Source organism: Neophocaena asiaeorientalis, unplaced genomic scaffold, assembly GCF_003031525.2.
Source record: "Neophocaena asiaeorientalis asiaeorientalis breed wild unplaced genomic scaffold, Neophocaena_asiaeorientalis_V1.1 scaffold45, whole genome shotgun sequence".
NCBI lineage: Eukaryota > Metazoa > Chordata > Mammalia > Artiodactyla > Phocoenidae > Neophocaena > Neophocaena asiaeorientalis.
The window spans coordinates 7,820,136-7,847,027 of record NW_020174642.1 but is presented as its reverse complement, the minus strand read 5'-3'; the positions used below and the strand labels follow the sequence as shown (position 1 = coordinate 7,847,027).

General features: G+C 42.3%; 1 protein-coding gene and 1 pseudogene across 1 annotated transcript in view; one reads left to right on the top strand and one right to left on the bottom strand.

The window, feature by feature from the left end:
* Positions 1–4,767: 4,767 nt before the first annotated feature.
* The window catches only part of SH3BGR (SH3 domain binding glutamate rich protein), a 63,469-nt gene continuing 41,344 nt past the window's right edge, over positions 4,768–26,892 (bottom strand). Inside the window, exons 7-12 of the mRNA XM_024758430.1 lie at positions 25,331–25,405; positions 24,737–24,829; positions 16,466–16,495; positions 10,798–10,818; positions 9,198–9,368; positions 4,768–5,187 (exon numbers count right to left, since the gene is read on the bottom strand). Coding sequence (XP_024614198.1) covers positions 9,231–9,368; positions 10,798–10,818; positions 16,466–16,495; positions 24,737–24,829; positions 25,331–25,405 — 357 coding nt within the window. The 3' untranslated portion in view covers positions 4,768–5,187; positions 9,198–9,230. The remainder of the gene's footprint in view (positions 5,188–9,197; positions 9,369–10,797; positions 10,819–16,465; positions 16,496–24,736; positions 24,830–25,330; positions 25,406–26,892) is intronic.
* Positions 11,932–14,067, top strand: LOC112408579 (dihydrolipoyllysine-residue succinyltransferase component of 2-oxoglutarate dehydrogenase complex, mitochondrial pseudogene; annotated as a pseudogene).

The window sequence follows — 26,892 nt, the reverse complement described above, 5'->3', positions numbered from 1 at the left end:
TAAAGCCAGGTTGCATTTCTCTGCTTTAATTTTGCAGGCTCAGGAGAAATTATTCTATGAGTGTGATGTTTTCTAGTAGGAGCTTTATTTTCCTCCCTAGATAACTTTTGTTTCATTCCAGGGGTAGACCAAGAAGACAAACATTTTTTATAACAGACCACAGAGAAAAGTGACCTGCTACAAAACAAGCAAACTAAAATTCATGTCCTGGGACGAAGGTATACTTTACCTCATTAAGTCATTCTAGGAGCCTGAAGGAACCATCCCCTCAGCTACAACTACCGTGAGGGGTTGGCTGCTATGGGTGCATCACTGGACAGTGGTTGACAGGTCAGCCCCAGAGGACTTCTGGGCACTCCTTCAGCGTCAGTGAGTGGAGTGTACCCAAGGACAACCAGACTGGAAAAGACAGACGACAATTTTTAGTTTTTCTCTCTGCAACCTAAGACTTGGGGTCTAAAGCCACCACCAGGCAATTTCTAGAGTATTGTCATCTGACGGTGGTTCAAATCCCTCTAAAACTGGGGCTGGCATTTGCGGCCACAGTGAGCAGCCCAAGAACTTGAGAATGAGGGGAATGGAATTACCCTCTAATGTTTTTTTTTTTTTCTGTTTGTTTTTTGGGGGGTTTTGTTTGTTTGTTTGTTCGGACGCTCGGATTGCGGGATCTTAGTTCCCCGACCAGGGATCGAACCCGGCCCCGGCAGTGAAAGTGCCGAGTCCTAACTACTGGACCGCCAGGGAATTCCCATTTTATCTTATTTTATTTTATTTTTTTGATGGCTTAGCTAAGAAACCAGCACACAGTGGATCACAGCCACCAAGTACTAGTCACCTTACTCTGGGGCCTGGCCCTGAGTCTAAAGACAGAACACGTGGACCAGAGGAGGCCGGGGAAGGAGGCGCTCTGTGGGCAAGGTCCCACTGCCCACCGCCCAGCCAGGCACTGTCCCAGGGGTGTGGCAGTGGTCAAGGGCAGAGAGGAAAGTGTTTGTTGGGAGGCTGGTCCTGGCCTTGGATCAGAACACACATAGACCTCCGTCCCAGCGTGGCCATTTTCAGGCTGTGTAACTTCACACGAGGACTGGACATCCCCGTGCCTCAGCTTCCTCATCCGTGAAATGGGTACCGTGTCCACCTCACCAGGTTACTGCAGGGATTACGTAGAGCCCTTGATACAGAGCCCGACTCACAGCGGGCACCCCGTAAATGTCAGCAAGCAAAAGTACTGTGAAACGCAATTTTAATCCTAAGCGGTGAGTTTGCTTCCCGTGAGTCGGTGAGAAAAGGCGTCACCCTCCTGAGCTGACAAGACGCGTCTGCTGGACTTGACCGTGTTCCCCCCGCGTTCTTTCCTGACCCCCGCGGCCTCCGCGCTACTCACACCCACCTGGCGCAGCCCTTCCCTGACTGGAAACTTCCACCCCTGAGAGCATTACTACATCTGTAAACAAGCTCCAGATGTCTGGCTCTGGAAGACCTGTCTGACCGACTGATGTGTTTTAGCGATTTCACAACTCATTTTTTTCTACTTACGAGAAAGTCCTTCCGAAACAAATAGTCAAAAAGCCGAGTATCTCAGGCACCAGTGAAAAGAAGGCTTTTGCAAGGATCATGGGTCTACTTCCAAACATCTGGAAATATGTTGTATTAGGATTAAAAGGCTTGAAACAGGAGAAGACAATCGGCCATTTGGCTAATCGGGGTTCTGTTTACACTTCCGTGAGGAGCTAGAGCCATTTACAGGCTAAAGGACAATCCTATATCTTGATCAAAATTGTCGGTAGGCAATCAGTTGTTGACCGACTTTAGACTCCTATGTAACGCAAGGGTGTGAAATTCAAACATCAATGACTGGTTTTAACGGCTTTTAAGAATACACAACGGGCTTCTCTGGTGGCGCAGTGGTCGAGAGTGCGCCTGCCGATGCAGGGGATACGGGTTCGTGCCCCGGTCCGGGAAGATCCCACATGCCGCGGAGCGGCTGGGCCCGTGAGCCATGGCCGCTGAGCCTGCGCGTCCGGAGCCTGTGCTCCGCAACGGAAGAGGCAACAGTGAGAGGCCCGCGTACCGCAAAAAAAAAAAAGAATGTACAACATTTTGCCCAAAAGTAATTGTCTTGGATAAAAACATTATAAACAATATACTGATTAATTGACCAACGGGTTTGGAGGCGTTTTGTTTGTTTTTCTTCTGTCTGGTGGACAAATACTTTATGCCCACCTTCTTTTGTGTGTGTGTTTGTGTGTGTGTGTGTGGTTTTTTTGTTTTGCTGTGTTTTGTTTTTGCTTTAATCCAATAACTTTATTCCTTGGCATGTATTATAAGAAAATACTCCATTATCAAATGCTTTACATACAGAGACGTTTGTCATAAAGTTATTTGTAAGTGTAATGATGTATGCCCACCTTCTGACCTCAACCCTAAACAGCACACGTAGCCAGCGGCGCTCCGGGACAGCAATGCTGTATCAAGGAGCTTGTCTTTTATCACCACCTAGTGGTCATTCTCTATTATTACAACTCACTAGGGTCGCCTTACCCTCACCACCCTTGCACAGGTTTGACACTTACATTGTTTTTTAAAGAAAACTTTTCTAAATATTCCTCAAGGAACTTTGCAGGCAAAACATTCCACTCCCTTTCTGCACCTCTCACATTTTAATCTAGAAAAGTCGATGACAACGATAAACCCTCCTTATTGCATACCTTGTATCCTTGTAACAAAGGAAGATTACAGCCCAAAGAAATGCAAGGAAACCCCAAACAGGAAAAGTGGAGAAGGAAGTATTTACTGTTCAGTGGTTAAAAAATGCACTCAAATTTTTGTGTACTTGCTTTTCAAGTTAAAGAATAAAAAAGAAACAGTTACTTTGAATGTTCAGGCCCTCTGTAGACTAATCAACTCTTTGAAACTCTATTAGCTTCAGATCATCATAGAATTGCTCCATGTCTCTGGTCTTTTCTCTTTTTTTGCAGACGGATTTTGCTTATTCACTTGGGTTTTTCTTTTGAGTTATTCTTTTTTGCATATTTATAATGCTGTTTAGTTTCTAGAAACTTCCTATATTGATAAAGCAAGTGGACTTTTTAAACTATATTTTGATATCACACAGCCCCTATTTGTCACTGTGCCACTGGACCCACTAGCCACTGGAGGTTATAGGTGAAACCAAATCTGAAAGAGAACTGATACTAGCTACATGGTTATTATTGACCTAAGTGATTTTTGCATTTTAATAGTATTTAATAGAAAATGAGATGTGAGTGACTAAAGAATATTTATGAGAATACTAATTTCCTAACTACAGGAAGACAACATAAGAAAAAATTAATTCAATTTAAATAAGTAGTCTACTCTGCTTATTATTAGCACAAATATTTACCTTCATTTAAAAATATGAGAAATAGGAGGGAAATTGGCACCTAGCTAAATAAATCTATCTCTATCCTACTCTACCACAAGAGCTAAAAGTCAGCCCAAGCAACAGCAAAAACTTAAAGCCTATTTGGGTGTGGAGGTGCTATAAAATTGTGATGCTTTTTAGATGGGACATAATTTAATGCAACGAGGTATAAAATAGGAACTAAGTTTTAATTATATGAATTTCCATCTCACTGCAGTCTCTCACCCTATTTTTTTTTTTTTTTTTCAGTACGCGGGCCTCTCACTGCTGTGGCCTCTCCCGTTGCGGAGCACAGGCTCTGGACGCGCAGGCTCAGCGGCCATGGCTCACGGGCCCAGCCGCTCGGAGGCATGTGGGATCTTCCCGAACCGGGACACGAACCCGTGTCCCCTGCATCGGCAGGCGGACTCTCAACCACTGCGCCACCAGGGAAGCCCCTCTCACCTTATTTTTAACTAGGGAGAAATGTCTTCAAAGTAGTCTACTTCAACAATTTGGAATAAAAACATCTTCATTCTCCTCAAAATGCCTCTTTTTGTTACTAAGGTAACAAGAAAAGAGCTGTTTGCCAGAGATCCTGTGAGCCACACGACTTCTGCCACCAGAGACTACATTCCCCAAAGACACCAAGAGGCTTAGCTGCAAAATCAATAGGCAGATTCAGAAGGAGGAAAAGCTCATGGCCACTCCAATCCGATGGCCATCATTGTCCTTAATTAGGAAAACAGCAGGGGAAGGGCCCTTCTGAGAGTACAGAAGCAACGTTGGCTGCAAGAAAAAGACACGGAGAGCAGCACATACACGGGTAGGGGAGAGATGTCAGCAACTTCTTACCATAAAGAAAAACATAGCTATCAGACACTGAGATGCGACAGGTGAGCAGAGAATCGCTTCAAACCTACCTGGTGAACAAGTCATGGGGCCGGACCAGCTCTTGCTGAACAGACACTCAGCATCAAGAGGCAAAATTACAGTCACGGGCTTTGCACGTAGCAGCCATGACTGCAAATCAATCAACGCCAACGCGAGAGAAGCAGGAGCAGCCACTCCCTCCAGCACAGAAACGAGCAAAGGGCACTGGGTGGAGAATTTATTTGTCTGCATCCTGACCCCTACACATGTGGACGGCAGTGACATTTAAACAAGGCTTCGGAGACAGTGTATGCAGCGGTGTGTGATATAAATACGACATAACAAGACATGACATTTGAAAACATGGACCGAATAATCAGTGCAACAAAAAGGATCCATCCCAATGGAGACAGAAAAGTTCTGCTGAGCATTCAGGCTCTGCAAGAGACAGATTGAGTTCAGGTTATACACAGAGAGACTAGAAATGAAATCTCCTCCTTGGGACAAGGTATTTGCTATTCATTTTATTAGTATGATCGTTGTCTATAAATCTCTTCATTTTCAAAGCTAATTCTGAGAAAAGTAGCATAAGGCACATACAAAGAAATACTTTTGTCATATCACAAAGAGAAGTTCTATATTTTGAAATTTTTTCAGGGTATTAGAAGGTCTATTCACGCAGAGCAAAAAATTAAGCAAAGGCCACAAATGTCAGGCCCATGAAGGTGTGCATGTGCTATCTCCACATTTGATTTCATGTTGATATGATTAAGCAGGTATATGCATGGAGATCTAACCGTGTCGGATCATACAATTCCTCGGTGAACCCTGGATGTACTGACAGACGTGTGCTAGCTTCGAGCCAAAGCATTTTGTTGAATTTGGTTCGTGGGAAGAGAGGCGAAATGGTGCTTCGTGGCTTGGGTTTCCTAAAAGAAAGGGAAAATATTAGGGAGAAGACTGTTAACGAGAGACAGAGAATGTTTATCAAAAACTGAACTCTTCAACATGCAATCAAGGGAAGTATTGCTTTTTATTCCAGAAACCACTACTCATCAAGTGCAAAGAAAGGAAATTAATTTTTTCTCATGGAAAACCAAATGATGTTTATATCCTTTCTCTGTGCTAAACTATCAAACATAGAAGGAAGTTGATATCTTCCACAGACGTAGAGGACAAACTTATGGTTACCAAGGAGAGAAGGAGGGGCTGGGACTAATTGGGAGACTGGAATTGACATATATACACTACTATGTTAAAATAGTTAACTAATGAGAACCTACGGTATAGCACAGGGAACCCTACTCAATGATCTGTGGTGACCTAAATGGGAAGGAAATCCAAAAAAGAGTGGATATATGTATACGCATATCTGACTCACTTTGCTGTACAGCAGAAACTAACACAACATTGTAAAGCAACTATACACCAATAAAAATTGATAAAAAATTAAAAATTTTTTAAATGCAAAAGGAATTGAGAATGATTAACAGGGAAGTGTTAAGTAAATACTAAGCAGATATTATCGTAAAAGGGATGTAGACATTGTCTCCTAATACTGGTAGGGATGTCTGTGGGCCGTTTCTCTTATAATTTTGAAATTAAATAGTCATAAAATACCATTGCTTAAGGCAAGAAAATGTAAGAATGTAAAAATAAAGACATAAGAGCCTTTGGAAATAAATTGGATTTCAACATTAAAAAAAAAAGAAGGAAGTTGACACCTTCAATTACAGTTTCCCCACCGCATTTTCATGGAAAATGGAGAGGCTGAATTTACAGCTTAGTCCTGGGGGAGGAAATTGAAATGGTCCACAGCTAGACTGGAGGACAGTATTAAGCAACAGCCTGTTAGGAGACAGAACTCAGTCTCAGACTATACACTGTTTCTCCTGGGGCATCAATTTAGCATCAATTTCAAACACAGGAAATGAGAAATGTTTCATAGTTCCATTCATTGCCACAGTCCTAGAACCATCTTTTCAAATAAAATGCCTGGCAGATCCATGAGCTATGAGATGGGTTTGTCTTTAGACACTGAATGGTCTGCCCAGTGAAATGCCTGATTGCACGGCCATGTTGCATTTTCATGAAGGCCATTGGATCTCTCTGGGGGTCGGGAGTGGGTTTTAGGAAGCTGTCTGATTCCCTCCTTCAGTGTCAGGCATTTTGACCTCATGACAAATATAGTAATTCCAAACCAGAAGCCATCAGAGAAACAGTCAAAATGGGCTGGCCACAGCGATATATGCCTTTCTTTTCCCCATAATCAGCCTATCAAGCCATCTGGCTACGTGAAGGATTCCCTCTCAGCTGTGTCAAATCACATTCAATATTTTTTTATAATTACATTAAAATTGAATAATTTTAAAAGAACTTTACAAACGGAGTGAATGGAAATGAATTTAAACAGTATATATGAGTCTTTTACTGTTGGGGGAGTTGGCATAATGATAAATATTGGCATATTTTCCTTTCCCATCATTCTTCAGATAAAATTTCTAAAAGTAAAACTCGCCAGTTTTCTTTTTTTCCAAAACTGAGCCCCTGTTCATTCCTTAGAAATGGGATTAGGGACACTAATCAGACTGACAACAGACTGCTCAATAGTAATTTTTTATTTTCTTTTATTTAGAAGAAAATCAAGAAAGGAAATGGGATCACTTCCAAAAAAACAATCATTGGCCCTAAAATAGATGTCTATGTGTCCACAACATGAAAGAAACCACCTGGGAAAACATCAAATGATGGGCTGGATTTGCTTTGTAATTTGAATAAAGGAGTGATGAAACTTTCGTTGTCCGATAATAAAATGTGATGGCTACTCCTACCAGCTCCAAGATTTCCTAAAAATATATTCATTTTTTAATAGTAGTATTTTATGTATAAGTGTAAGTAAATTAAGAGGGGAGATTCTAATATTCAAATCGGTCTTTGGTACATAGAGCAGAGCTGTTTGTTAGCCGATATTTACAAGCACTGGGGATTTCTTTTTCTTTATCCAGCGGAAGCCTTTTGTCCGCCCTTCACTAGGCAGGCTCCAAGTGTGACCGCAGACCTTAACTGAAGACCTGCTGTGTGTCCAGCGCTCACTCCGTCATCCTCCTCTTCTTCCTGCTCCCCTGATATCAACAGCCCCCAAATCTATCTTACATGTTTCAGTGGAGGCATAATATGGACAGAAAGGAGACTAAATTTTTTTTAATTTAAATTAACAAGAACACTTATGGCACCAGAGCAAACTGTAAGCCTCACTGCCCTAGAGAATAAACAGCTGCCTTGGTTGCAAGGTCAAATTAAAAAGGTCAATAAAAAATAAAATAAATTAATTAAATTAAATTAAAATAAAAAGGTCAATAAAAACATAACATTTACATGGGTATTTGCTAACTGTCTGTTAAACCAGATATTTTTATAGCTCTTAATGACCTTTCGATGTTTTCATACCTACCATCTTATCTGTATGGCCCACAATATTTGAGCATTTCCCCTGTGATCTCAATTCCACTATCATTATCTTATTAATATATTTATGTGGCACTCACCAGACTATTAAGAGGTACATAATTCTTTTTTAATGGTCAGTATAAGTTTAAAATTACAAGGCAGCACTATGGAGAACAGTACGGAGGTTCCTTAAAAAACTACAAATAGAACTACCATACGACCCAGCAATCCCACTACTGGGCATATACCCTGAGAAAACCATAATTCAAAAACAGTCATGCACCACAGTGTTCATTGCAGCTCTATTTACAATAGCCAGGACACGGAAGCAACCTAAGTGTCCATCGACAGATGAATGGATAAAGCAGATGTGACACATATATACAATGGAATATTACTCAGCCATAAAAAGAAACGAAATTGAGTTATTTGTAGTGAGGTGGATGGACCTAGAGTCTGTCATACAGAGTGAAGTCAGAAAGAGAAAAACAAATACCGTATGCTAACACATATATATGGAATCTAAAAAAAAAAAAAAATTGGTCTGAAGAACGTGGGGGCAGGACAGGAACAAAGACGCAGACACAGAGAATGGACTTGAGGACACGGGGAAGGGGAAGGGGAAGCTGGGACGAAGTGAGAGAGTGGCATGGACATATATACGCTACCAAACGTAAAACAGATAGCTAGTGGGAAGCAGCCGCATAGCACACAGGGAGATCAGCTCCGTTCTTTATGACCACCTGGAGGGGTGGCACAGGGAGGGTGGGAGGGAGATGCAAGAGGGAGGAGATATGAGGATATATGTATATGCATAGCTGATTCACTTTATTATAAAGCAGAAACTAACACACCATTGTAAAGCAATTATATTCCAGTAAAGATGTTAAAAAAAAAAATTACGAGGCAGCAAGTGTACTTGTCAAAGTTACCTTAAGTGACTTCACCATATTCCAAAGTGTTTCCACATGAGTGTTTTCAATGAATATAATTGAATACATGTAATATCAAGCACCTATCGTTGAACCTCTAGTAGCAATAATTTTTTCATGAGAAGCCAGCTCCGTGGTATTTTTAGGTTGTAATTTATTGCCATTGTTATGAACATCGATTGTAAACTCTCCTATGGATACGTAAGTGTGTTGATCAGTAAAGGTGTCCATGTGATAGAACGCTGAGAACAGAACACATCCTGTGCTTTCACTTAAATAAAGAGGAAGAGGAGGGAGCAAGTACAAAACAAACTCTTCCTCACCTCAAAGTTATGCTTTTTCCTAGAAATCATACCAACCACAGGCCTTCCTCGCCCTAGCGCTCAAGAAACGGGTCCGGTAGAGTTCACCAGCCCTGTGGCTCCAGGAAGGGGCAGCCCAGGGCCTCAGGAAGACAGAGAAATAGATCGAATTGAAATCCACTTCTATCACCAAGTTAAATGTGCTCTACATGGCAGACTGTAATAAACAAACCTTCAACCCCAGAGCGATGTGGCTACCTGGACAAGTGGAAGAATAAAGCATGAAAAGGCCTAAGAATCTTCTTCCTCTTCTCCTTCTTCCTCTTCTCCTTCTTCTTCTTCTCCTGGCCCCTCCTCTTCTCCTTTCTCAGCTTCCTCTTCCTCCGCTTCCCCTTCGGCTCCCTCCACAGTTATTTCTTCCGTCTTATTCTAACAAAAATTACATTATTATTGAAAAGTGTAAGGGTCAACAGATACAGTGAGGAAAAGAGTGCAAAACATCAGACTAGAGTTGAGGACCTCCTACACACCCCACCCAACACACACACACACACACACACACGCAAAGACATCATCTTTGTCTTTGTCATCTAAACACAGACCCCAGGCTGGGATGGTTTTGCAGGGCAAAGCATTCATTCTAACAGGTTTCATGACTCCCCTTAAGCATATAGTCTTTACTCATATTAACAGACTGCTCTCATCTTGTTGCCTTTAAAAATTCAGAAGGCAGTTGGAAGAATAAAATACAAAAAAATCTCAGCAAATAGAATTTTGTCAGAAAAGATGAAGGTTTTAAATGTATAAGCTGGTTATATTTGTTATAGCAAGCTAATTTCTTGAAGCCAAAGTTATCAGTAACCTACATATATAATCTGAAACTACTTTCAAATTAATAATACGTTTGTCTTATTTTTATACATAAAAATGGGATTTTAAATAATGGAAACTTGTCTAGTAAGAGAGAAACTAAAGAAATTATTATTGGAAAGATATATAGATAATGAAAAGTCACTGTATGGAATAGGCTAAAAATAACTTTTAGGTCTAAGAATAGGGATTAGTTTGATAAAATAATATTAAAAATAATGAAGCAGATCTATATTTACCATCCCCCAAAAATACATAGATTGATTACATGAACAAAAGTAGATTACAGAGCGTATCCATCAAAGTTTGACAAATATGTGTATGCGTATGTAGCTAGTGGTTGTCTCTGGGTAACGGGCTTATAAGATGTTTTTATTTTCTGTTTTTATCTGTATTTTCTAAATTTTCTATAAAGATTATGAATTTTTTGTAATTTCGAAAATCAACAGAAGTTTTGGGAAGGAGTTTCTTTTGACATTTGGGACCTTCTTTAATGTTGATGACCTTCCACCGAAATACCTAGACAATACATGTGACCTTTGGTAAATATTCTCTCTGTCCTTGAGTTTTCATTTTTTTTAGCCCTCTGATTAGCATTTTTAAATGATTAACCCAAAAATGTTCAAAAACAATATTCTTAAAAGTCGTGATTACAATAAAGGTCACTGAGATTTAGCTAACATGAGAGGATGGAATAGAAGTAGAGAGAATCCGAGAATGTCACTTTGGACCTGCCCCCAGAAACCACTAACATCCTCGGAAAGGATCCACCCTCACATTCACATGATGCCATCCTTGTTAGGGGTTAAAGTGAAAACTCCCCAACACCCAGCTAATGAAGTGCAGATCCCACAGGCAAGTGGCAGGGTGAGAACCTCAGTCCTGCTTCACTGTGACACATAGTACCTCTTCCCCATTGTCAGCAAAAGGGGACAGCATGCTGACCTTGCCATGCTCAATTCATGAAAATTATCAGAAAGTTCCTCACCATGGAGTCCTCCCCCAGTGCCTGTGAGGAAGCAAAACAAAATTTCTCAAACAGAAAAGAGACCATTCTTTGAAGCTTTCACAACAAAACCAGTAGAATTTGAGTGTTTCAACAAGCAGGGAAAGGATGGGAAAGGAGAGGATTCATCTGTGAAAACTTAGATTGAGTTAAAGCCTGTCCTCGGTCTTGGCAGTCTGCTCTTCCTCCTCGCTCATTTTCTATTACTCATTTCCATCACCGAAAGAAACTGAAAAGCTCTTTTTCTTTCAACCAACTGCAAGTTCCTGATGTAAAATAAATATGATTGTGTTGGAGATTAGACGGACTTTTTATCATGAGCATCAGAACAGTAGGAGTTCTTGTCTCGACCTCTACTTGGCAACGCGTGGGTCACCTAGAACCTATGTTCTAATCCAGTGGTTCTCAGCCTCGATGGAGCATCAGAATCGCCTGAAGGGCTTCTCAAAGCAATCTGCTGCCGGGCCCCACCTCAGGATTTCTGATTCAGTAGTTGGGGGCCAACCCTGAAAATGTGTATTTGTAGAGGTTCCGTATCCCTTTAAATTTTATCCTTAATAACGCTAATCCTGTTTTCTAATTTTTCTTTTAATGTTTTAAATGTACTTTTAAATCTTATATCCTCAGTACTCAATTTTTTAATGCTTCTTATTTTGTGCAATTCTTAATCTTTTATCTTTGTGAAACTTGATTCCCTTATATTTCAGTTCCTCTTATTCTACCTTTATTCATTAAGACATGTCTTTCTTAAATTCTTTATCTTAAACTGTATATGTTTCTTTTACATTCCTAATTTTAATTCTTTTTATAATCTTTTTCTTTCTTGTCGTTGCTGTTTCCTCTCACGGGCATAGGAAGGACAGCAAAGAGGAAGGCTCCGTCCCAAACAGGTGGAGGCTCTTATCATCTCTCTGTTTGTCTCCATGCGCTCTGTCATCCCCTTCGATCCTGGCTCCCCACAATGAAGATTCTCCACCTCAGCTCTACAGGCAAGCTGAAGGCGTGCTCGGCCCTGGAGGGTCTTATCCGTTGGCTGACAGAGGCAGGCTTCTGAAGGTTCAAACACACCACGGGTGATTCTAACACACACCACCAGATGAGAACCACTGTTCTGCTATAACCTCAAGTTGGGGAGGCAGGTTAAAAATTCTTCTCAAGCCTCTGCCATCGCCGCCGCTGCTGCCGCCGCAATGCTGTCCCGGTCCCGCTGCCTGTCCCGGGCGTTCAGCGGCTCGCTCTCCGCCTTCCAGAAGGGGAACTGCCCTCTAGGGAGACGTTCCCTGCCTGGGATCTCCTTATGTCAGGGACCAGGTTACTCTGACAGCAGGAAGATTGTCGTTTACAGCAGTAGTGTCTTCAGTGTTCGCTTTTTCAGAGCTACAGCTGTGTGCGAGGACGATGTACTTGCAGGATCTGTCACAGAAGGGGATGTCAGGGGGGAGAAAGCTTCACCTTGCAGAAGGTGAAGTGGTTTGTGAGATTGAAACTGACAAGACATCTGTGCAGGTTCCATCACCAGCAAATGGCACGATCGAAGCTCTTTTGGTACCTGATGGGGGAAAAGTAGAAGGAGGCACTCCTCTTTTCACACTCAGGAAAACTGGCACTGCTCCTGCTAAGGCCAAGCCAGCCGAAGCTCCTGCTGCCACAGCCCGAAAAGCAGAACCTGCGGCATCGGCAGTTCCTCCTCCCCCTGCAGCATCCGTACCCACTCAGATGCCACCAGTGCCCTCGCCCTCACAACCTCTCACTAGCAAACCAGTGTCTGCCGTAAAACCCACTGCTGCCCCTCCAGTAGCTGAGCCAGGAGCTGGCACAGGTCTGCGTTCAGCACATCGGGAGAAAATGAGTAGGATGCGGTAGCCCACCGCTCAGCAGCTAAAGGAGGCTCAGAACACCTGAGCAGTGCTTACCACTTTCAGTGAGATTGACGTGAGTAACACCCAGGAGATGAGGGCTCGGCGCAAAGATGCTTTTCTGAAGAAACATAACCTCACACTAGGCTTCATGTCGGCATTCGTGAAGGCCTCGGCCTTTGCCTTGAAGCAGCAGCCTGTTGTAGACGCAGCGATTGACGATACAACCGAAGAGGTGGTGTATAGGGATTATATTGACATCAGCGTTGCGGTGGCCACCCCTCGGGGTCTGGTATTTCCCGTCATCAGGAAGGCGGAAACTAGGAATTATGCCGATATTGAGCGAACCATCAGTGAACTGGGAGAGAAGGCCCGGAAGAATGAACTTGCCATTGAAGATATGGATGGTGGTACCTTCACCGTCAGCAACGACAGAGGCGTTTTGGCTCGCTCTTTGGAACGCCCATCATCAACCCCCCTCAGTCTGCCATCCTGGGCATGCACGCCATCTTTGATAGGCCAGTGGTCGTGGGAGGCAAGTTGGAGATGCAGCCCATAATGTACGTGACCCTGACGTATGATCACCGGCTGATGGATGGCAGAGAGGCCGTGACTTTCCTCCGCAAAATCAAGGCAGCGGTAGAGGATCCCAGAGACCTCCTATTGGACCTGTAGGAGGAAGCCATGTGCCCTACACATCAACCATGCAGGAACTGAAAACCAGCCTTCTCCTTGTGCCCTCACGGGCCCCGGGTTAGCCTGGTGACAGACAGGCATATGCTGTTGTTCTGAAGCAAGGAAACCAGGGCACTATGTATCCAGCAGTCACAACTCTCTCCTTGGTGTTCCTGCCAGGCTCTCTCCCTCTCTGCACCCTTCTCTTACATTCGAATATCTGATTTCCTTAGGCTTGAGGGAGAGAGAGAGCCTTAATGGATGCTCATTAATATTCCTGCCTTTCCTCCATCAGCCCTCCGCAGAGATAATTTTGCTTCTCCCCCGTCCAGTATACCACAGGGAAACTGCCGGGGACCAAGTGATTAAGTTTCTATCTCTTGAAAGTCTGTTCTCCAGAGACGCCTAGGAGGGTGCTGTGCCTCCCGAGCTCGGAGCAGCCTCTGTCCTGGCTGTGCACGTCCTTACTCGGTTCCACCCGTGTGGAGGTATTGACCAGAGGCCAGGAGGTGCTGCTTTGCTTCTTAAATGGCACCTTCATTCTCAGCTGTCACTGACTTCAAGCTGCCTCTTCTACCTCTTCCAGGAGCACAGGCTGGGGGATCTGGAGGGGCAGGGGATGGGTAGGCAGTGTTGAGGGGGAGGACAGATTCTGAGGTCAGAGGTTATCAATGAGACTGGAGCAGAGCCCAGGCCTGCCCTCACACTCTCCGTCATAGCTCTGTACCAGGAAGACCCACTTTGGCACAAGCACGCCCAGCTGTTGTGGTGCCAACCTTTCCAGACCACTGGGACCATTCTACCATATTGTTCTCATCTAGAGCAGATTCTAGCACATCTTGGCAGTGAGACAGAGCGTGTCCCAACCAAGGGCTGGATGGCGCCTGGCAGAGATTGGAGTGAAGGAGGCTTCCTGTGGACTGGCTCACATTGTCTTGAGCTTTTAAATTCCATTGGTTTAAGGCTGTGAGCTGAAGAAGCAGTTCTGTTCCTTCCTGTATCATGGCCTTTAGGGGGCAGAGCCTTAGCTCTTCCGCCACAGAACACAGGTCTGGGAGAGGATGGATTGTGGTGGAAACTAGCCCAAGATGCCAGTGCACAGTGGGGAAACGGCCGATGTCAACTCTGAGGTACTGCCTTGGGTCTGGGCACAATCACTGGCGTTCTTCGGAGCATGGTTAAATGCTCACATCCTGTCATGAAAGCTACTGGGCTTCATCGCTTCGTATCCAACTGCATCCAGTCCTGAGGCTGCTGACACTGACACGGGGAGCCATTTATTTAGTGCAGGATGTCCATTGCAGCATCTCCTTTCTCTTCATATGCAGAATTTGTAACTAAAATGTTTAAAGAAGCTGATTTTAAATGCAAATTAAAGGGCAAATATTCCCAAACAGGGTTAAAAAAAAAAAAGAATTCTTCTCAAGTCGCTACTGCTCCCCTTGTGGGAAGGGATGAATTAGGAGCTCAGGATCGACATATACACACTACTAGGTAAAAAACAGATAACCAGCAAGGACCTACTGTATAGCAAGGAAATTATACTCAATAGTTCATAATAACCTATAAGGGAAAAGAATCTGAATATATATATATATATATTCTATATATAGAATATATTGAATATAAATATGGATATATATATATTCTATATAAAGAATATATAGACTATAGATATGGATATATATTTTTTCTATATATAGAATATATAGAATATAGATATGGATATATATATTCTATGTATAGAATATATATATCGATATCTATATTCTATGTCTGGAATACATAGAATATATATATGCATATATATATTCTATGTACAGAATACATAGGATATATATGGATATATATTCTATATATAGAATATGTAGAATATATATATTCTATGTGTAGAATATATATGGATATATATATTCTATATATGGAATATATAGACTATATGGATATATATATATTCTATGTATAGAATGTATAGAATGTATATATGGACATATATATTCTATGTATAGAATATATATGGATATATAGAGAATACATATATTTATATATATATATATATCACTTTGTTGTACACCTGACACTAACACATTGTAAATCAACTCTACTCCAAAAAAAAAAAAAAAAGCCCCCCATACACACATACAAATAATAATGCTCCCCCTGGGTAGATCCCCACTAGAAATTCTGGAACCATGTGGTTACCTAATGTCAAATATCTTCCAGGTGCTAAGCGATGAGCTGCATGTTTAAACCTCATGGTGTCTAAGGTACACACCTGTGGTGCAAGACCTAAAATTAAGACTCAGTACTCTCTGCTGCCTTAACATCTGGTAAAAGCGGGAAGACTTAGAATGGCCTGACCACTGGTTCACCTCCCCTTCTGCTCCCACAGATTGGGTCTCCCACCCGAGCAGCCCTCCTTCTCAAGGCACCAGACACAGTGCCTGCTTATCCCCCAGAATTATGCAAACAGGTCAATCACATCCTCCACGTGGACCAGGGGACACCCCACCCTCTTGATTACTACAAAGCCTGCCTCCCACTGCCCCCAATTGTTCACTCTGGTCCCAAGTGACGCCCCCCCCAGTGGGGCCCTGCATGCATGGGTCGCCTCATCCCTTGGGCTTGGAGAACGTGTGACTAATAAGCCACTGTCCATCTCACCTGTCCAGTGGCAGGTGTTGTGCCATTCCTGTAACCAGAGGGAGAGAATCCCTCTCTCACCAACAAAGTGAATAGGAGGCAATCAAACAACACCAGTGAGCACCATGCAAGCTGCATAACGTGTGTGCTACTCAAGGGGGTGAGAAGAAAAAATGGAGAAGAAATCTCCACTGAAGGACTTGGCCCAGCCTGGCCTGACTTCACTGACGACACCTTCACCACAGGAGGCTCAGAAAGCCACACCCTGTTTCCCCATCAATCTCCCTTTGATAAATGTAACTCCATCTTATTTTATTTCTCTTCTTGGCAGGCTAAAGGAGGACTTTCTGGGAGTGTGGGTTGCATCCGCTTCTCTGCGTCATGAAGAACAAGGAGAATGTGGCTAAAGCTGCAACTGTCTCACCTAAAAGATGCTTTTGTCAAGCACAGCACGACTGTGAAATGCGCTACTGTACCTCTTCTGTTGCTGTCTCTCCCTCTTCTTCCTTAAGTCCATAAACAGAAATGAAAGAAAAGTATAAATTCGCATACGTTTTTAAGTTGAATCTAAAAATTAAGCAAACTGTATAGCCAATATTTTGTAATACTGTAAATGAAAAGTAACCTTTAAAAATTGTATAAAAATTTTAAAAACACATAAAATTTTTAATTTAAAATATAAATGAAAATTAAGCAAACTATAATAAAATGCATGTTTATCAAAATGAAAGACATCTATTTATTGAGAAAACATATCAATAGCAAAGATATGATAACTGAGCAATGCCTACGTATTTCATGCATTAGATTTCAATATTATGAAATTAAAGACATATTTTCATCACTCTTACTCCTGAGAAAATATAACTAGTTAGTAATACTGCTTAATTATATGTTTGATCCTGTATCTATATCCAAAGCATATTGCAGACCTATAGAGCTATCAGGGAAAATTCAAACCATATATGTAAGCAATTAGAAAATTTGAACAAAATTATGGCTTTTTGGCTTTTATGTCCTTCTAACCGTGCCTTTAATTAAGTTTTGAACCAATTAATAAAAACAGATCAAAACCTTTTTCACCATCAGAACAAAATGATAACATTTCTGAACGATGTAATATTTAAACACGGATTTCTGGTTAAAGAAAGAAACTTTAAAGTAAGAAAGGGTGAGGCCATCCTGGGCTCAAACAGGTCTCCACTCTGCCAACCCACTGGAAATTCTATTTCCCCCGATCAAAGTGGGAGAACCAGGCGATATCTCCTAAAATTGCAAAGAAATAAGAATCTTCCCATCCCTGAGCTCATGGAATTTTGGACTGAGGGAGTTGAAAGCAATCTCCTATTTGCTTCTATCCTCTTACCCAGTCCCTTCTATGGACAGATGAGGACACCGAGACCATAGAGTTAAGTAATTTGCCCAGAATCAGAGCACAAGTAAGTAACATGATCAGGACTCACTTCACGATTCCTGGTTCCTAATATAGTCTCTTTCCTACTCTACCATGCTGCCTCTCAAGATTCTCGTGGAAGGCAAGTGGTGGAGGAGCCACCACACTGCCACCTTCTCTGGCCCAGCCTCACGTTTTTGGCCAGTTCCAGAACAAAACTCTCAGATTTCTGAAACTGGCAAAGAAAATACAAAATGTGAAAACCTGATCCAGCCAGCCAAGACTGAGTCAGCCCAAGACGTTCCCCAGCACTGGGAATCTCCAAATCAATTCCGGCAACATGGTAAGTTTTAAAGCTAAAATAAAGTCCAGGAAAAGAGAGTCCTTCACTTGTTGCAAAATCCGGGTGTTGGTTTTTCAGCGATGTGTTGATTGCACCTCTTTAATATTGTCTCATTCTGCCCATGCCTTGTCCTTCCTTTGCCAGGACCGCCATCTTCTCTCACCAGGGTTACATCACCTCTAGTCTTCCTTATCTCCAACCTGTTCTCCACACAGTAGCCAGAGATACCACTCTGAAAGACAACCCACCTTACCATGCTGCCCTCGCGTTGAAAACTTTCCATCTTTCAAGATAAATCCATAATCCTTAGAACGGTTGAAAGGCCACCATGATCTGGCCCCTGCTCACCTCTCTAGCCTCATATTCTTTATTTCAGCTAACAGTCACATACAACTTTCTCACATCAGCGACACCTTCCGGGACACTGCTTAAACCGATCTGTGCAAGGAAGACTTTCCTGACCCGTAAGCCTGAGTTAGGGGACTCCCTTATTTGCTACCATAATCATCATTTATTTATCTGTCTCCCTAACTAGTCTGTGTACCCCTTGGGGCACAATTTGTGTCTTTATTCATTTTTGGATCTCCAGGACCCAGCCGCTGTCTGGAACCAAGGTATAAGCTCAATAAATGTGTTAAGTGACTAGATTAATGAACCTATAAAGTCTCCTATTGACTCTTTAGGTCTCAAAGAACATTCATTTTCTTCTTATCCACGTGAGATCAAATTAAAATTCACTATATACAACACAGAATTGTTAGCTATGTAGAGTTTTACACTTCTCTAAATCCAGTTATTTTTATTAATTGTGTACAGCTGAAACAAATGAATTAACAAAAAACACACTATTAAACATGGGATTATCCTTAGAGCTAGGCTGGAGGGCAGTAGGGGTTCTTACAGGAATAAGTGCGAATCTCAACTTCTACAGGTTAGCTAGCAGCAATTACCGAGGGACCTAGGGCTTTATCAGTATCTGAATTGACCTTAATTTCTTGAAAGAGACATTAAGTAGAGAAAGTAACTGCTCAGAGAATTTATAGAAATACTTAGCCTCAAAAGGTCAGGTAAGCTTTGAAGAACCTTGGCTATGACCATCACCAGCTCCACCAGAATAGAAGCTCATTTTCAGTCCCTGGACTGCCTCGCATATGGCAGCATTCAGTCTGTCAATAAAATGTTGAATGAAGGTATTTATGTATGCCACTCATGCCTCAAATCTTTCTTAGGAGGAGGTGGGATATATTAATAAAATAAACTTAAACATCCATCCTTAGCTCACAGAATTATAAAGTGTCAGAATTAGGTAGATCCTTAAAAGTCATCTATATACAACGCTTGAATTGATTTTTATGGTTGGCAAATAATTGTATTGGCAAAAGGTTATTTTTAAGATAATTATAATCACATGGTCAATTAAGTTGAGATTCTGCAGGATCTTAGGATAGGGTATGAATCATTCACTTGACGAAGCTACAACTTAAAATCATTTTACCTTGTTGTTCTTCTAAGAAAGCTAATCAGAGGAAGCCTTCAAAGTCTTAGAACCTCACCAACAGCTATTTCTGTTGGGAACCTGGCCAGGGAGGCAGGCTGCTGATATGGCACGTGGCCAGGACTAAGGACAGGTGTCAGCCACGGTGAGTGTCAGGCAGTGGCTGGTTAGGACAAGTGGCTGGTGTGGAAGGAGGGCGGGGGCCGGTCCAGAGGGACCTGAGGAGGGCAGCCAGCCTCAGAGCGGCTGAAGGTCAGGGGCAAGAGCAGGGTTCTCTCCATCTGCAGACAGTACAGGGACGCAGCCTTAGGCTCACGAGCTTGTGGAGGACCTAAACCAATGCCCACCCCTTGGTTGAGCAACTATCCTCAAGATAGATTTTGGAGGAAGCAAAGTGGGGAAGATTTATAGACCATAATCATGCAGTCAGTCAAGCCAAGGTCTTAGAAGATTTTGGAGGGGACCATTGAGTTAGCAGAGAATACCATGTAAAATACTTTGACCTCGATGGAAACCAAACACCAAGATGAACAAGCTGCGTCTTCTCCATTTCCAGGGTTTCATAATGTTCTCATGACACCCGCAGTCTGTAGTGCCCTTCTCAGCGTGCCCAGAAGCTGAGGTGGCCTGCTTTCCTCCTTTATTCTGGTACTGTTCACAAGCCTCCCCTCTCCTCCTTACCCCCTCATCCCTCCCTGGGTCAGCGAGGAAGGGGACCATGAAGTCCCCTCTCTACAGGGGGACTGAAGCTACAGGTGACATCTTCTTAGGCAGGAATGAATGATCTTTTCAGTATGCACCATCTTGCCTCCCGAACGCTGCCCCAACCTGTCAGCAAGTAGGAAATATACACCTCGGCATCTTGTGTGTAAGAACCCCAGAGGCTTGGGTTGGTGGTCAGGGGAAGTCCATCTCGCTAAAGGAGATAACGGCTTCTGTCCTCATCTCTTTTTATCAGATCAACGTGATATTCTTCGGTAAATATTTTCCCCATTAAAATGGCATCCTTTGAACATTTGCAAGTGTGTACTGAGTAAACATGTACAATAGCTGAGATCAGATGAACACAACTCAGACACTCACTAAGCTGGTCTGTCACTCGTTTTAACGCCGCCAGCTGCTGGAGGGCGCTGTTACCACTGCACACCTGAAAATGGCTCTTAACACACAGAGGAATGCCTTTTAACATACAAATGAAAGGTTTGAAAAAAATGGCCAACCCTGAATAAGCTCTGCAAGTCTACTTAACAGAGATGCACCGATGTCATACTCCTGGTTTCCGTCTCCTACTGCAGCCGTCTGAGATGTCATCATTAGCGGAAGCCCGGCAAAGGGCACACAGGACTCTGTACTATGTCCCTGTGGGTCTGTAATCATTTCAGAATAAGAGGTTAAAATACATCTGTGTTCCTTGTCATGAATAGTATGGCTGTATATGCCAGAATGAGAATTCTCATTTTGTTCTCCCTACTACCCCAAATTAGGGGGCGGGAATAGAGTTACTGTCATTCCCCACACTCCAAGAAGATAGCCACATACTTGTTCTGGTTCTCCACCTCTAGGGAAGAAGTTATAAGCCTTGCTTATCAAAATCCTGGGCTGAAAGGGGCGAGGAAGCTAGATAATCCCTGGAAAAACGAGCTTGGAGCTTAGGGCTTGGAGCTGAGGAGATGAAGCAGATTGAAGAGAGAAGGGGGCAGAAGGAGGTGGGTGTTCCAGGAGGTGCTACCCAGGCCCTGCTTGATGTAGACGCTGAACCAGGGACCACTGGGGCATCTGGGTAGCACCTGGGCACGATGTACGAGGAAGCATGTGACTGGTCACTGTGAGAGGCATGGCCACTTCCAGCCAGGGCAGAGGTCCTGAACCAAGCTGAGGGACCAGTGTCAACAGCTGCCAATAGGCAGCAGGAAACCCATGTCAGAAAGTCACCACCGCAAAGAACCAGGGCCCTCTCCCCTCCAGTCACCACTGAAGACCCCATGATGACTCTAAGTCCCCAAGAAGGAGTGAGTCTCCAAAACGCTTCACCCAGATTGAATCTCCTGCCAGCCAGGAGGTGGGGGCATAAAGCAGATATTATGGTGTCTAGAGAAATTAGTGACGCTGATGGTCCACGGCCAGAAGTGTTATGAACAAAATCTGAACCCGCAAAGATTATGTTATTTATATCCCTCACGGAATGTTGGTTAGAGAAGGAAGCACAGGGAGCTGCTGTTTAGATACAATGGGCTGGAGGAGCAAAAGGTACAAATCCATGAGATTTCCCCAAGATGGTTTCAACAGAGCCAGAGATTTTATCTAAAAGCCTTGGATTTATCTAAGAAGAATCTACTGGATGTGACTGGTACTTTAAAAATTTGCATTAACAATTTATTGGGTTGGCCAGAAAGTTCGTCCGGCTTTTTCCCATAACATCTAAGGGAAAAACCCAAAGGAACCTTTTGGCCAACCTAGTACAATAGCCAACACATGGAAACAACCTAAATGTCCATCTGCAGATGAATGGATAAAGACGATGTGGTACATACATACAATGGAATACTACTTGGTCATAAAGAAGGATGAAATAATGCCATTTGCAGCAACATGGATGGACCTAGGGACTACCATACTAAGGGAAGTAAGTCAGAAAGAGAAAGACAAATACCATATGATATCACTCATACGTGGAATTTAAAATACAACACAAACGAACTTATCTACAATCAAAAACAGACTCACAAGTATAGAGAACAGACTTGTGGTTGCCAAAGGGAAGGGGTGGTGGAGGAGGGAAGTATTGGGAGTGTGGGGTTAGCACATGCCAACTATTATATAGAGAATGGATGAACAAGAAGGTCCTACTATACAGCATAGGAAATTATGTTCAATATCCTGTGATAAACCATAATGGAAAAGAATATGAAAAAGGATATAGATATAATATGTATAACTGAATCACTGTTAAACACAACATTGTGAATCAACTATACTTCAATAAAATTTTTAAAATAAAATAAAATAAAAAATCACGTTAAAGAGGGAAAACACATGATCTAATTGGCCTTTCTGATCATCACAAATAAGCCCATGTAAGCCTGGGTGCTCAGCCGGGAAAGATGTGATGTCAAATAGCCAAGACAGCCTTCCCATCTTAACCTTGAAAAACAACCCCAAAACCAGAAAAAGACAGAAGGTTCTTGAAGCACAAAATGCAAGCATCCCAAATATCAGATAGTTTTTGTCTCTTTCTTAAATGTCAATCGAGTTTCCTATATATTCAGTCCCAAAGCTAATCATGTTATGTCATTTTTAATGTTTGCTGACCAATCATAGTTTTTTCCTTATTCAACTGAATTACAGCAAGTCAAAGAGCACGTACCACTTGTCAAACGGGAAAAAGTCAAAATCTCTCTTTATGTAGAATAAATATTATTAAAGAGTTGGTCATTAATGTCAATACTATATTCATCTAAAATAAAAATGTCTTCTATGTAGTCATTTCTTCATCACAGCCCAAAAGCAAAAATAACACAGCGATGTTCTTAATTCCTATTAGGACTCACAAGACTATAATTTACTTTGTAAAGGGTCCACAATTTTTTGAAATATTAGCAAAGAGAATCCCCAAGCTGGATGGCTTATCACTTCATTGAACTAACCAGCCCAGAGGCTGAGAAGCTGAAGCCAACCCTGCCCTTGCTGTAGAAGTCAGGGTCTGATTTTTAAAATGCTGTCTTCCTCTCGGTCTCGTGGGAGAAAGGGATTGGGGTGTAATGTTTTTACCTTTGTCTCTCTGTCTTAAAAGGAGCAAACTGAATTTCAACATGTAAATCAATAATGCTGTACCAGTGCATTAGGCAATCCATGGAAAGTTCAAATTAAAAAATGTTTTTAAAGATGTTTATAAATTACAGGATAATTAAATTGTCACTCTATTTCACCTTAAATTGATTGTTTCTGAATTAAACAGGCTGCCATGAAAGCCCACCTAACTTCCAGATCAAGACAGAAGATTTCATCTTTCTTCAAAACAGAAACGTCAAAGGGTCTTAAATCATCAACATTTTGAAATAGCAGTATTCAAACATAAGGGAATTTACCGCCTTGGTTCCTCCCAAATTTAAATTCCTTATGATAAAGACAAACTGATACCACCCCCATTCTCCGCAATGTGGTTGTCAGTTTTGGCCCCTTTCCTAGTCACATTCCATCTGCTGGGAACAAGAATCCAGTGACATTAAAAGCTGTCCACATCTCTCCTGGAATCAATAAATAGGTACAAATGCAAACCATCGGGGTTTGGTAAATAGTCTTTGCTACAATTGGCCCAAGGCAGAAGCCCACTGAAATTCTCCCAAGAGGAGGCTCAGCCCATTCAAGCTCCCTCGGTAGCTCCAGGGTTTCCCCTTTGCCTGGCTTCCCAACCACATTTTCAGAATTCCTTGAATAAGTAGCCCATCTGATCCACCATTATCTTAGCTTGGTGCTTCCAGAGCCACAGCCTCCCCTCGGCCCTTTGCCCTGCGGCCCCTGCATTGGAACGCTTTAGAATTAGCTCACGGGCCTTGCGTCAGCGGGGCCCTGAGAGTCCCCTGATTGGCTTTGAATTGGTGTCAGTTTCCCTCCCCCAGGGACCCTATTATCCTCAGCTCCCATTGCCTTCCCACAAATCCTCTTGGTGGAGTATGCCAACTACAAACTGGCACTTGCCATCTGCCTCTACAAGGATTAAATCATGAGCTGTTGCAGTTGCTGACCTTCAACACCCCTTGAAAGGAGTTCGGGGTGGAGATCAGGAATGAGGCACTCTGTGATCTGGGAAAAACTGGCAGAACAGGTCTTCAGATAGTTAGATGCTTTCAGAAGATTTTATGAGCCCAATTCTTGCATCTCCTCGTATCTAGAAGAGCACTAAAATCCTTCACGGTGACGTCTGCTCCTCGTGACTAGAAGTAACCTTCACGAGACGAGCAGAACCTTCTGCAAAAAACATGCTCTTGATTGCATGGTCTCCCTTTATCAAAATCACAGATGTTCTGACGTTCCCCGCTACCTCTTAGGAGCAGTTTCTCAGAGCTATCTGAGATGCTATCTCCCGGGCTATAGTCCTCATTCTGCCCCAAACAAAACTTAACTCACAACGTTCACGTTGTACAATTTTTTAAGTCGACAAGTGTGATAGGAGTCCATCACTACGCATGACCGAGGCATAAGGTCCCTTGCTTTAGAAAGAACATGAACCCAACCTAACCGTAACAACACAATGACAAATCATTAAAGCCTTGCGTAGCCTGTCACTCCAGGCCTGGGTTCAGGGTCCTTCCTCTGGCTTCCTTTCAGTTAATGTGTTAACAGCAGTTAACACATTAAGTGAAAATTACCTGCTGCCTCCTGGCTAAACCCTCAGCTCCTTACTTTCACGCCCACTCTCGTGTGCCCAGAAAGATTCCTGGCACCTGGCAGAGCTAAATAAATGCTTGTTGAACAGAACTGAATCCAGTGAAACTACAGTGAAAACAGCAAACACTCACATTCTTCTCTGGGGATCCGGTGAGGTCGCCCGCATCTTCACTGCCTTCTTTTTGTGCCTCGTGTTGTCCACTTTCTTCAGCCTTCTCTGTTCCCTAGTCATAAAGGAAACCCATGGTATCACTAACCTTGGGTAAGCTTCTAAGGCGACACCAGACCACACGTGCTGTGGTTTCCTTATTTAGATACACAATACATAAACAAAGCAAACGTGGACGTCTGTGTATTAGTCACTTAACCCCTAGAGTATGGGATCACCAACCCTCGACATTGCTGATTGGATCTGTCCGTGTAAGTCCATAGACCCGACTCATGTGCATGGTAGAGTAATAAAGACCCTAATAGGAGTTAATTCACCCATTTAAGTCCTGTGAAGAGAACTCCAAAGGATTCCATATTTAGGGAATATTTATTTTCTATTGCTTGTGTGGAAAGAAGCTTTATAATTTTAGAGATTAAAAAAGAAAGATAGATGATACATAGATGATAGATAGATGAGGTAGACAGATAGACAAACAGATATGAAAAGATCAGAACCTAGTAGACATTCTGAGTAAACGGGTCTCCAGGAGATGGTTCCAGATACCAGCTCTTACCTCTGTGTTGCTCTGTGCTTCTCCTGCCACATCACCATTGGGAAGGGAAGATGCTTCCTCGGACGATTTTGTCACCTGCATCATAGAAATTGAGAATGTCTGAGAATTTTCTCGAGGATAAATAGCTTGCCTTTCAATACCATTTAACTATCCAAATTATGTTTGTCTTCATCCTTCATTTTATCTTCACTACAACACTGTAACCTAATTCCATAGGTCAGTCACCACCACTCACACCTTAGAGGCAAGAAAATAAAGGCAAAAAATGTCACACTGCAAGTTAGGGGCAGGGCTAGGATACACCTTCTACTTTATGTTCTCTTGACTTAACCAGTGGTTCCCAGTCTCTTAAAATATTAGGTTATTTTTCTCATCAGAAGGAAAACAATTGTAACTATGTGAGGTGATGGATGTTAACTTATTGTGGAGATCATTTCACACCACCTACATATATTAAATCATTATGTTGTACCCCTTAAACTCATACAATGTTATATTTCAATTATATCAATAAAAATGGGGTAGGGGTAGGATTTGGTGATTTTTATTACAAAGGCACTTCAAGCTCGTGGGAAAAAATTAAGCCATATACACAATTTCCAGTTCCAAGCTTCTATGATACTCAATATTAAAAATTTTATATGTACCTAACTGTACCTACATAGAGGCTATTTTTGTTTCATTTTTGTGTTTTTTTTAAACAGATATGGGGACATATTATGCACAATTTGATTTTTTAGCTTAGTACATCATGTACATTTGTCCAGATTAATTCATATGGTTGTAACTCACTGTTATTAACATCTGCTTAATATTAAATATATAACAACTTATTCAAATATTTCCCAGTTGATGGTTTTTCAGAAAGTTCACACATTTGTGCCTGTACAAACAACGCTATATTAAAATGAATAAAATGGTGGGGAGGATTAGATTTCTTTCTAAAAACAGAAATTGTAGAAATTTACATTCCCATCTTAATATGTGCCTGGCCCCTTTTCCTTTATCTCCATGAGCAATGAAGATGATTGCTCTTTTTAATCTTTGCCAACCTGTTGGGACAAAATGGAATTTCATTTTTGTTTGTTTGTTTTGTTTGCGGTACGCGGGCCTCTCCCTGTTGTGGCCTCTCCCGTTGCGGAGCACAGGCTCCGGATGCGCAGGCTCAGCGGCCATGGTTCACGGGCCCAGCCACTCTGCGGCATGTGGGATCTTCCCAGACCGGGGCACGAAGCCGTGTCCCCTGCATCGGCAGGCGGACTCTCAACCACTGCGCCACCAGGGAAGCCCTCATTTTTGTTTTAATTTACGTTTTCCTCATTACTGGAAAGGAAAGGCATATTTTTCATGAGTTTTAGCCACTTACGTTTGCTATTCAGATAAATCCCTTCATATGTTTTGCCCATTTTTACGAGTTGTTTGTGTTTTATTATCAATTTTTAGAGGTTCTTTATACAATAGAAATATTAGCCCTTTGTCAGTTTACAAGGGTTTTTTTCCAGTCTATAACTTTTTACAAATTTTGTTGGGTTTTTTTGTTTTGTTTTGTCGCCCTTTATATA